The sequence below is a fragment of the Somniosus microcephalus genome, chromosome 3, assembly GCF_052327205.1.
Source record: "Somniosus microcephalus isolate GS21.2 chromosome 3, FLI_Smic_1.0, whole genome shotgun sequence".
NCBI lineage: Eukaryota > Metazoa > Chordata > Chondrichthyes > Squaliformes > Somniosidae > Somniosus > Somniosus microcephalus.
In genome coordinates, this window is record NC_140989.1 from 277660063 (window position 1) to 277673218 (window position 13156).

The 13156-nt window shown below is 42.5% G+C and overlaps 1 protein-coding gene across 1 annotated transcript in view; it reads left to right on the forward strand.

The window, feature by feature from the left end:
* lamc1 (laminin, gamma 1) overlaps nucleotides 1–13156 on the forward strand; it is a 292326-nt gene that overhangs the window by 193390 nt on the left and 85780 nt on the right. The window contains exon 3 of the mRNA XM_085982601.1: nucleotides 5906–6036. Coding sequence (XP_085838727.1) covers nucleotides 5906–6036 — 131 coding nt within the window. The remainder of the gene's footprint in view (nucleotides 1–5905; nucleotides 6037–13156) is intronic.

Genomic DNA, 13156 nt, shown 5'->3' on the forward strand with positions numbered 1-13156 from the left:
GCCAGCATTCTCGCCGAGAAGAGAACAGCTGTCAGTGTGCAGAGGAACCTTGATGTGTGGATCCAGAGTAGTAATTCCACCCAAATTGAAGGATAGAGTGCTCAATGAGCTTCATGAGGGTCATCTGGGAGGGGTAAAAATGAAGAACTTAGCCAGAGCGTTTGTGTGGTGGCCGGGAATCGATAGAGAAATCGAAGAGATGACCAAGAGCTGTACAGGATGCCAGAAGGTCCAAAACGCCCCACTACAAGCCCCTCTACATCCATGGGAGTGGCCCTCCTCTCCATGGCAAAGGGTACACATTGATTTTGCTGGTCCATTTATGGACTCGATGTTTTTAATTGCGGTGGATGCACATTCAAAGTGGCCAGAGGTAATAAAAATGTCCTCTACCTCCACAGAAAAAACTATCTCAGTCTTATGAACCATATTCGCCAGAAATGGGCTGCCTGAACAGATTTGCTCCGACAATGGACCACAGTTTGTGTCTGAAGAGTTCCAGAGGTTCTTAAAGAACAATGGTGTTAAGCATTACACATCCGCCCCATACCATCCAGCCACTAATGGATTGGTTGAGAGGTTCGTTCAAACATTCAAGAAGGCTATCAAGGCAATGTGTAATGAAGACATACCCCTACAACACAAGGTGGATAACTTCTTGTTTGTCTACCGGACTGCGACACATGCGGTTACCAACCAAACTCCAGCCGTGATGTTCTTCAATCGAAGACTAAGATGCAGCTTGGATTTGGTTAAGCCAAACATCAGAAGAGATGTGGAGAACAGGCAGTTTCAGAATATGAATGAAAGGCCAACCAAGAGTTTCAAGATAGGTCAACCAGTTTTGGCCCGGGACTACCGCACAGAGAAATGGCAGCCAGGAACGATCTGCACACGGCAAGGACCTCTAATGTATACCGTGGACGTTGGAGAGAGCATTGTAAGACGCCATGCTGACCAGATTCTAGAGTCACTGGAAAACGTCAAATCTACACCACGATCCTGTACACCTGGTGATGAAACCGAAGTACCAATTGCATCTACCGCAGAATCGGTGATATTGGAAGCAGACGAACCAAACAATGACGTTGATCCCGAATCAACTTTGCCAGAAGAACCTGATACCCCAAAGAGGCGTTATCCAGACAGAATCAGGAAGCCTCTTCAAAGACTGAATTTATAATTGATTAACTTCAGCTAATGTATATAGCAACTGTAATTGTAAATGTTATTTAATTATTAATCGAATGTTATGTACTGTTTAGCTAAAAGGGGAGGAACTGTAGTGTATGTACTTTGAAGAAGGAACTATATTCTGCAGCCCCTGTATACTGCAGTACCAGTAGTGACCACCCCTGTATATAAGCCTGTGTAGTAACTTTGTATAGTAGTTCCAGTTTTGTCTCCATTCAGTAAACACCTGTTATAATCAACTTCTGCAGTCCGTGTCTCAATTACACACGGACGTTACAACTGGCAAAAGAAAAGAGTGCAAGACATGCAGAAGGAAAGACCGACGTACAAACAGAATGTACAGATGTCCAAAAAGAAAGATATGGAGCGAGGCAGGTAGGTGCAGACATAGTGTTGAAGACAGTGGAAAAAATAGATGAGTAGAGACAGTTACAGGAAGAGACACTTTTAAGAAGATTTCTGTGAGCAAATCCATGGGAGATTAATTGGATATGTTTAAAGTAAGGAATTAGGCATGTCCAATTCATGAGTTTCAACCTGCATGTCTTCCTTTTTCATAATGGGTACATTTCTGGATGAAAAGAAATAAAGATTTTGCATCTATATTACACCTTTTCAAGTCCTAAGGACATCCTAAAGTAATTTACAGCCAAAATGATATCACTGTTTTGTTTTCAAAGGCAACAGCCAACGTGCGCACAGCAAGGTCACACCAATAGCAATGAGATAAATGACCAGTTAATCTGTTTTTTGGTGGTGTTGATTGAGAAATAAATGTTGGGCAGGACACCGGGAGGGCTCCCCAGCTCTTCTTCAAATTGTACCATGAGATCTTTTACGTCTACCTGAACAGGCAGATTAACCTCCGGTTTAAGATCTCATCTGGAAGACACAGCACCTCCAATAGTGCAGCACTACCTCAGTAATTAAGTGTCAGCCTATATTATGGTCTCAAGTCCTGTTGTGGGGCTTGAACCCATAACTTTTTAACTCCATTTAAAATGGGAACACATCTGGATGACAGTCCTACAGATGTGTTCAGAACAATTTCTATTTTATATGAACTGTAGTCTGAAATAGGTGCAGTTTAACACAGTACCACACATGTACAAATAACCTGAACCTTCTGTTCAGCAGTGGGCTCATGTGATTTTAATTAAGAGACCACTGAATAGAAATTAGTCTGTTGCTAATTGCTCTACTAATTCATCTGTTTTTACATTCATGTTGAATGGCTGTGAAAACTCTGGTGCTGCCTTGAGCTAGAATATTCCCAGTTGTGTCTTTAAGGAATAGTAATTTCCTCCAAATCTCATTTTTTATTACAAAGGCAATCTAGTATACACAAGCTTTCACCAGTAGTATCTGCCATAGGTTACCACTATTTTGTTACTGTGGACTGTTACAACTACTCAACCGTTGGGAACTTTGTTATGAATTTTGGTGATAATTAGGAATCTGTTCATATTTTTTTGCATATGCTCGGCTCATTGTTTCTTGAGGGCTTTTTATATAATTACAGCTTTAGTTCAATTTTCCCAAACGTGTATTAGTTTAGCATGAATTGCACTGTTGGAATTGTACTCCAGTTAGGTCAACAGATTGCAGGGCTTAATTTATTTCATGGTAAGACTCGACACCAGAATTTCCTTGGCAGTGACACCTCGCTGTGCTAATGTTATAAGACTGCCAGAAATGGATTCTTGATTGGTCTGGAGATTGCTTTCTGGAAGATAATCCCTGCCCCCTAGGGGACAATGTGGACCTCAGAGTATGCACTTCAGTTTTGTGAATGGTAAATCTGGTGTAAATATGCAAGAAGTTTCTGCCTTGAATGTGTATGGATGCAACTAATGTGAATCAGATGTTGTACTTGGTATAGGCTATCGGTTCCATTCCAGTATGTTTTACTACATGCAGATGGAAGTATTTAGTATTGAAAATAACAAGATGATAAATAAATGCGCAGCGTTTGCTTTGGCCATCTTTCCATTTTTGAATGTTTTTGTTGCAAAATTGATGGAAGCTAAACAGTGATCATGCTTTGCATAAGGACCTCTGTCCGTGTTCAGGCTCATTAATGATGTGGACTGTGGCATTCATGCTATTCTTCCACCCCTGCCCATATAATCAAAACTCATCAGTAGCTGTCATTCCTTGGAATGAAACTAACATAATAGCTTAAATAAGCACTATCTTCATTAGAAAGTATTCTTTTACAAAATTGTGCTGAACACATGGTTTTGGTTTGACTTTACTGATTTTGGTGCAAACTTGAATAGGTATGAGACTGCTTCCAGGAGGGTTTTGGAGGAAACACTAAACAGAGGCCCCTTCTGCTCTCCGGTGGACATAAAGGATTCTATGGCACTTTTCAAAGCAGAGCAGGGTAGTTTTCTGGCGGCCTAGCCAACATTTATCCCTCAGAATATCTGATCAGTTATCATAGAATCCTACAGCACAGAATGTAGCCACAGAATGTAGCCATTCAGCCCATTATGTCTGTGCCGGTTCTTTGAAAGAGCTATCCAACTAGTCCCACTCCCTTGCTCTTTGCTATAATCGAGCAGATTTCTCCTTTTCAGATATATACCCAATTCCCTTTTGAAAGTTACCATTGAATCTGCTTCCACCACCTTTTTCAGGTACAGTAGTACATTCTAAATCACAACTGGCTGTGTTTTAAAAAAAAAAAGTAGTCATCACATTGCTGTTTGTGGGATCTTGCTTTACACAAATTGGTTGCCTATTAGTAGGCCATAGTTAGCATATGCTGTCTCCTATTGTCAATACCAAATGTTACAGATTGCTCTAAGAAAGCCTGAGTCCTGTACCATGGTACCATGGCTGCTGTACATAAGGTTTAAAATCCATGTTCCCATTAATTTGCATATAATTGAAGCTACATGTGTCCATCAATGAGACACATGAAAATCCCTTTCAGACCTCGGGCCACAAAATTCAAGCAGGATAAACCAGCAAATAAGATTAATGCTAAAAAAAAAAAAGCAAAATATTGCGGATGCTAGAAGTCTGAAATAAAAACACAAAATGCTGGAAATATTCAGCAGGTCAAGCAACATCTGTGGAGAAAGAAACCGAGTTAACGATTCGGAGGGTTGGCTGTGTGTCTCAAGTTCCAGCAGCGGTCCCTGCCATTGGTTCTACCATCTTTAATCTGTGCGCAGAAAGGCTGACATCTTTGCCTCTGGGCTTTATTGAAGGCACTCGCCAGATTAGCAGTGTCACAAATGCAACTTTGCACAAATTCTGCATGCAGTTCATGTATTTTGTTGCTGAATTTGCTCTGCAGCTTCAGCATTTCAGTTTGTCTGATTATACTCCTGTGAAGTGCTTTGGTACGTTTTACTACTTTAAAAGCGCTATATAAATGCAAGTTATATGAAAGTAATTTTAATACAAACTTGTAAAATAGTTTGTGGAGTCTGGATGTCCACACAACAACAACTTGCATTTATACAGTGCCTTTAATGTAGTAAAATGTCCCAAGTGGCTTCACAGGCGACGGTGATTTTAATTATGGCCATCTAGATAATTTTAAGGATCACCGCTTTCTTTCAATGAGAAGCACTGTGCAGCATATTGCCATGCAGAATCGGTAGCTGATATTTCTTGACCAATCTGAAATTATTTTAAGAAACTGTGCACTGCAACTGTGCAGAAATACCAACTTCCTGTATTAGATATGGACACAAGTTTTTCAGTAAAACCTGGCTTTCCTCATGGTTTATGAGTTTTCAAAAGCTGTCATTGTTTAATGTGGTATTGGCAGTCACCTTTTAATCTATACAAAGTAGATGATGGGTTTACAAAGTATAGTTTCATCTTTTGACAACATCTGAACAGAATTTGACAAGATTTGGAGCTGTGCCCAAGCCCTGCTGTATAGGTCAACAATTATATTATAAAACATCCTAATTTGTACATATCCTCTTCTCCCCTTTCATTCTCCGGGGATTATAGTTGACTTGGCACTGGGCCATTCTTTGAATGCCCTCTTTGTCCATCTTGATGACTGCATTATTTCTTCTGGCCAAGTAAACACACACTGATTTATAAGAATACATGGTGTACTTTGCATACACCAGCACATCTGGAAAGAGCACATGCTGAAAATTCCAATGATATTTTTCCCAGCTTTCATTTATAATGGAAAATTAAAATTCCACGGGTACTTGTTTGTGAAAGCTAAATGTTTTGGTCCACAGCATGTTAGTGATTTGTGGGAGAGAGTATTCAGCCTTGGTTTAACTTGTACTCTCTGGAATTTACAGGATTTTTCTCACTGTTTAACTGGTGCTAAATAGACAAGCAACAGAACCAATGTACTAGCCATGGGGAAAGATCTCTTCTGTTTGCTGTGTATAACTAAATTGTAAATGCATTTTTAAAGAACAGGTTTATGGTTTGATTACACATTATGCAACTTTAATATAAAAGTACTAAATTAGTTACATTTATTTAAGTTACAATTTATTAATGTCATATCCGATGGCCATATTAATTTATATTTCATGTGCACATTTTTTTTATGAATTATTGCAGAAAATGTAATGAGTGTTCATGCAGGGGCATGTTGCTGTACTGGATGTTCCATGGTGAATACTCTCATGACTCCAATGACTGATAATTATGACTGATTTCTGCATGAAGCATTGCACTAACCTCGTTACTCTTTGCTCATTTGCAGGAATGGGTTACGGCAACTGACATCAAAGTGACCTTGAATAGATTGAACACCTTTGGAGATGAGGTTTTTAACGACCCGAAGGTTCTGAAGTCCTACTATTATGCTATTTCAGACTTTGCAGTTGGTGGAAGGTACTTTCATTTCCCCTTCATTTTAACATGTAGTTTTAAAGCTTGCTAGTCAACTCCCAGGTTAATGCAACTGCATGAATTTTGCTTCCCCCGCTTTGTCACTGAAATTTAATATCAGGCCGCCAAAGCTACTTGAGTATCGACTTAAACTAAACCCAAGGGAAGAATGGAAATCTAATGCCAGTGTGCAGCAGGCTGTAAAGGAGATGGAGGTGGTGCCAACTATTGTTGGCATTGGGGTTTTTGCAGGCCTGATATTATTTGAATAATACCCTTACCTAACAAAAATCTATCGACCTCAATCTTGACAATTTCAATTGATCCAGCATTCACTGCCTTTTGGGGAACAGAATTCCAGATTTCCACTATCCTTTGTGAAATAATGCTTCCTGATTTCACTCCTGAATGATCTAGCTCTAATTTTATGATTGTACCCCTTTGTTCTAGTTTCTCCCACCAGAGGAAAATAGTTTATCTGTACCTACCCTATCAAATTCACCATTTTAAACATCTGAATTAGTTCAACCTGCTAAACTCGAGGGAATACAAGCCATGTTTATGCAATCTGTCCTTGTAATTTAATCCTTTAAGGCATTCTATCATTCTGTGAATCTGTGCTGTACCCTTCCAAGGCCAGTATATCTTTCTTGAGATGCGGTGCCCAAAATTGAACGTAGAGGTCTGATCACGGCTCTGTACAACTGAAGCATAGTTTCCAACCTCCTCGAGGTGAAAGGCCAACATTGCATTAGCATTAATACAATAGCAAAATACTGCGGATATTTCCAGCATTTTCTGTTGTTGTTCCATTAGCATTGTTAATTACTTTTTGTACCTGTGCACTAGCTTTGTGATTTGTGTACCTGGACAGCCAAATCCCTTTGCTTCTCCACAGTTCCTTATCTCTCGCCATTAAGAAAATATCTGATTTGTCTATCTTGGACCTAAAGTGGATGGCCGCACACTTCCCCACATTGAACTCCATCTGCCACAGTTTAGCCATTTATGTAATCTGTCTATGTCCCCTTGTAACATCCTGCTCCCATCTAGATAAATGGGGGCAAATAATAATGAGAATAGGAGTACAATTGTGAAATCGTTGCCACAATAGAGTTAGATTCAACCCTAAAAACAGAAACAATTATGAATTAACAGGAAAAATGTAAAATTCAGTGAAATAAGAACGGATCTAGCCCAAATTAACTGGGCAGAAAAGTAGGCAAATTTGAATCTTATAAGGGTAGAGTACAAAATAGATGAATTCCTGTAAGGTGCAAGGGGGTGTATCAAAGGACAGAGTTTTGTGCTTGAATAGAGAGATTAAAACTAAACTAAAATTGAAAAACCCTCTATCTCCTTTCAGCAGCATATAAAAAGCGAAAGAACAGTCAAAAAGAGGACGGACCCACGTGATGAAGGGGGAATCTAGTTATGGAGGATGGAGATGTGCCAGAGATGTTGCATATTTTTCATTTAGAAATGATGGTAGAAGTGAGTGCGTAGGTATACTGGAGGAGGATGGGAAAGAACTATTAGAGATAACTATTGAAAAGAATTTAGCAGAATTCAAGGTCAATAAGTTACCAGTGTCTGGTATGCTAGGCAGCTGAAGGAAGTTGGAGAAGATATAGCAGCATATATTGAGGCACAATATTAAAAAATTAAAAAAAATTTTTAAAAAAGAATCTGCTTGGATATGCTAATTGTGCTGGGGGATTGTCTGTGTCACACCTCTGTTCATGAAGGAAGGGAATAATAAACCGGGTAATTACAAACCATATAGTCTGACGTTCGTTGTGGCCAAACTCTTAAAATCCATAATTTGAGATAAAATTAGTGAGCATTTAGAAATGCGTGGGATAATTGAGGACATCCAGCAAAGTTTTGTTAAATAGCAAGTTTATTTCACAAATCTGAGGGTATTTATGAAGAAGTGACCAATTGGATAGCCTAACTTTGGTGATGGGGAAACTTTGAGACAGTAATCCGGGACAAAATGAATTGGCATTTGGAGAAGTATGGGCTAATAAATGAAAGGCGGCACGAATTTGTTAAAGGCAAATCGTGTTTGATTAACTTGGTCGAGTTCTTTGATGAAGTAACGAGAGGGTTGATGAGGGTAGTGAGGTTGTAGATGGACTTTTAAAAGGCGTTTGACAAAATACCGCATAATAGACTTGTTAGCAAAATTAAAGGAAGAGTGGTAGCATGGATACAAAATTGGCTACGGGACAGAAAGCAGAGAGTAGTGGTGAAGTTATTTTTCAGACTGGAGGGAAGTATACGGTGGTGTTCCCCAGGGGTCGATATTAGGACCACTGCTCTTTTTGATATACATTAATGACTTGGAAATGGGTATACAGGGCATAATTTCAAAGTTTGCCGATGATGATAAACTCGGAAATGTAGTGAACAATGAAGCGGATAATAACAGACTTCAGGAGGGCATAGGCAGACTGGTGAAACGGGCAGACACATGGCAGATGACATTTAATGTAGAGAAGTGTGAAGTGATTAATTCTGGTAGGAAGAATGAGGAGAGGCAATATGAACTAAATAGTACAATTTTAAAGAGGGTGCTGGAGCAGAGACCTGTTTTTGGGGGGGGGGGTGTTGTACACAAATCTTTGAAGATGGCAAGTTTGGAAGGCTGTTAAAGCATATGGGATCCTTGGCTTTGTTAATAGAGGAAAAGACTACAATAGCAAGGAAGTTATGCTAAACCTTTAGCATAGGTTATGCCTCAGTTGAAGTATTGTGTTCAATTCTGGGCACCACACTTTAGGAAGGAGGTCAAGTCCTTGGAGAGGGTGCAGAAGAGATTTACTGGAATGGCACCAGGGATGAGTTTTTTGATGAGGTAATAGAAGGTTGATGAGGGCACTGTGTTTGACGTGGTGTATATGAACTTCCAAACGGCGTTTGATAAAGTGCCACATAATAGGCTTGCCAGCAAAGTTGAACCCCATGGAATAAAAGGGGCAGTGGCAGCACGGATACAAAATTGGCTAAGTGACAGGAAACAGAGAGTAGTGGTGAGCGGTTGTTTTTCAGACTGGAGGATGGTATACAGTGGTGTTCCCCAGGGGTCGGTACTAGGACCACTGCTTTTCTTGATATATATTAATGACTTGGACTTTGGTGTACAGGGCACTATTTCAAAATTTGCAGATTGACACAAACTTGGAGGTATAGTGAACAGTGAGGAGGATAGTGATAGACTTCAAGAAGACATATACAGGCTGGTGAAATGGGCAGACACGTGGCAGATGAAATTTAATGCAGAAAAGTGCAAAGTGATACATTTTGATAGGAAGAACGAGGAGAGGCAATATAAACTAAAGTACAATCCTAAAGTGGGTGCATGAACAGAGAGACCTGAGGGTATATGTGCACAAATCGTTGATGATGGCAGGGCAGGTTGAGAAAGCAGTTTAAAAAAAGCATTCTGGATCCTGGGCTTCATAAATAGAGGGAGTACAAAAGCAAGGAAGTTATGATGAACCTTTTATAAAATACTGGTTTGGCCTCAACTGGAGTATTGTGTCCAACACTTTAGGAAGGATGTGAAGGCTTTAGAGAGGGTGCAGAAAAGATTTACAAAAATGATTCCAGGAATGAGGGACTTCAGTTATGTGGATAGACCAGAGAAGCTGGGATTGCTCTCCTTAGAGCAGAGAAGTTTGAAAGGAGATTTGATAGAGGTATTCAAAATTATGAGGGGTCTAGACAGAGTAGATAGAGAGAAACTGTTCCCATTGGCAGAAGGGTCGAGAACCAGAGGTCACAGATTTAAGGTGATTTGCAGAAGAACTAAAGATGACATGAGGAAAATCTTTTTTACGGAGTGAGTGGTTAGGATCTGGAATGCACTGCCTGAAAGGGTGGTGGAGGCAGACTCAAGTGTGTACCATCACATTGCAGTGTGTACCATCTACAAGATGCACTGCAGCAACTCGCCAAGGCTTCTTCGACAGCACCTCCCAAACCCGCATCCTCTACCTAGAAGGACAAGGGCAGCAGGCGCATGGGAACACCATCACCTCCAAGTTCCCTTCCAAGTCACTCACCATCCTGATTGGAAATATATCACCCTTCCTTCATTGTTGCTGGGTCAAAATCCTGGAACTCCCTCCCCAACAGCACTGCGGGAATACTTTCACCACATGGACTGCTGCGGTTCAAGAAGGCAGCTCCCCACCACCACCTCCAGGGCAATTAGGGATGGGCAATAAATGCTGGTCTTGCCAGAGACTTCCACATCCCAGGAACGAATTTAAAAAAAAAAAGGCTCGGGACTGCCATGTTTAAGCTTGACTGCATTAAAAAGCTACAACTCTTAACTCCATTAGGCTTGGATATTAAAACATCTCCATCCTCATAACGAGTTGTGGTCCATTTCCATTGACTTGTTAAAATACAAGATTCGTATTACTGATTCAAATTCAGAAGTATTTAAGGGTATTTTTGTGCGTTTTCTTTTTGATGCTTCAGTTTCACACTCCTTCAGTACTGTAGAAGATTATTGGAAATGTAAGGCAAACAAGTAAGTGAGATTTTAAAAAGCAGCATGTGAAGTTTGATTATGCTGCAACAAGTAATGTACCCAAGGATGTAGTTATACTGTCACTTTTGTGGTAGTGATCAGTTTTATATCTTCATAAATATAAAGCTGGCACTATGACTGAGGAGATTTCCACTGCACAGACAGCAAAGTTGAGACCCCTGCCAGGATGCTGGTTTGCTCAAGGTGCAGTATAACTTCAGTCTAAAATAATGTGTCTGAAGAACTTCTACTTCTTACTAACAGTTGAAGAATTAAATAGGAGTCAGAGAAAATGTGGAAAATAACTAGCAAACTGCAGCACTCCAAGGGCCCGATTTTCGGCTTGTGTGGGAAATGGTCGGATTTCCCCGAATGTGGGGTTTCTGACACACATAAAAAAGTGTCAGCCAGCCCCACGCAATTTTCCCTCAATTGGCCAATTAATTCCCAGCATGTGGGAAGCCTTGCTAATTGTCTAAATTGAGTCAGGAATCCCCACAGTATGATGTCATAATTTGTGGTGCTTTCAAGGTCCATGGCAAGCACTGCATCCTCTGAAGGCTTCCAAATGAACCATACAGGATGGCATAAGGAGCCTGCAGCAGCTGTGGCCAGTGCCAGACCCCGAGATGCCTTCAAATTCGACGAGGCTTCACTGCAGGCATTATTGGATGGGGTTAGGGCCCACAGGGAGGTCCTCTTTCCTAGGTCAGGGAGGAAGAGGCCTCCCACTGAGACCAATGCTGCATGGATGCAGGTGTCAGCAGATGCCAACTCGCTGGGAGTCACCAGAGGAACCTTGGCATTATATCTCTAACTCCTTCCTTTACTCCCCCACAGTACCATCCAGAGCCCCCGTCCTCACTGTGGAGGAGGAAGAAGCTGTGCAGCCAGACTCCTCAGAGGAAGCTCCAACCTCTGAGGGTGCAGCGTCAGCAGAAGTAAGCGCACCCAGCACCAGCGCAGACACACTCACCTCGGGGGGACCTTTGGGACATAGAGTAGTGTTGTCACCTGGTGTTTCACAGCTGACAAGTGAGCATCAGCAGATTCTGGAGACAGGGACAGCAGTGGAGAGTCCTCGTCGGAGGGCGCAGGGCTCTGCCAGCTCAGCTCAGCTGCGCTGCATCTCGACCCTCTGCCTCTGGGTCCATCCGCAAGAGAAGAGGTGCTGGATCTCCATGCACAGATGCAGGAGTCTCTGGCAGGTTTTGTCTCCAGGGTCGCTGCGAGTGTGGAGCGAATGGAGGAGTCCATAGCGACCATGAGCAGAGCCTTTGTGGAGTCATTGGTGCATGAACGCAGCACCATGGAAAGGTTGGCAACCTCCATGGAGGAGATAACTCGCCAGCATACGGAAAACATGGTGAGTGCTCATAAGAGAATGACATCTCTTGAGGAGCGTTGGCCATCTGTTGAACAGAGAAACCAGATCTTCTTGGAAGTCCTTCTGAGTAGGACTGCCAGTGCAGAAACGGGTCCCACTGGCCCCCTAAAGCGCAGCAAGGTGCTCTCAAGCCACTTCCAAGCGCTGGCCCCTTCTGGCTTGTGCAGCTTCAGGTGAGTGAGCAGCAGCCTGGTGCTCCTGGTTCTGCTGCTGCCACCTCTGCTGTTGGAGATCCTCTAATGCCAGGAAGGGAAGGTGCCAAAGGCCTCCCATGCTTCTAGCAGATGCCTTGGTTGAGGAGGTCCTGAGTTAGGGTGGTGAGAGGGGCTTCCCAGGAGCTCACACTGAAGAAGTGCGTGAGACTCCAACTTTCTGCAGCTGCTCTTAAGGCTTCAAATAGTTCCCCCAAGCCTTGATCAACAAGGTCCTGCAGCCTGCAAATGCTGCCTCTTTAAATATCTTCAGCCCTCAGCGACCTGCTGCTGCAAGCAAGCAAGCCAGCTGTTTTCACGCCAGCTCTCATTGGCGGGGTTCCCCGCAGGCGGGTTTCAGGTGGGGAAAGCCCCAAAGTCGCAACGGCACGGGAAAATCCACTTCAACAAGCAGATAATTGCTTGTTAGTGCTCCGACGACCAGTCCCGCCAGCGGCGGACGGGACTGAAGCGGGGCGCGTGAAAACGGCAGTCCGAAAGTCGGACGGGGCGGGGAATCAGGCCGGGGGGGGGGGTCCCGACCTGCTTTTTCCGCGATTTTCGGACCACGGCCGCATGAAAAGCCGCCCGACAGCTGCCCGAAAATCGGGGCCCAAGTATTCCGATTGCATTACTTCAATTGTATTGGACAAAAACCAGAAGGGAATCCATCTCTTCTGTCTGTCTGTATGTGTCTGTCTCTCTATCTCATTTCTTTGTCTCTTCTCTTAACCTCTCCATGGCACCCCCCCACAGTCCCCTAAAATAACTCAACATCTGGTTATCGATTTCATACTAGTGTAATATGTCAGTGCAGTATGTACAGGTGCTGCCTTTTGACACCAGAGGGAGCCTTTAATTTCTCCCTCATGTCTGCAGACATCAGAAGGTTACACTGCCACCCCTTTTCCACAGCTATTATTGGATTCAAAGGCCACAGGTCTCCAGCAGTGCAAACACTATAGATCTCCAAGAGTTACCCAGCCACTCAAGATA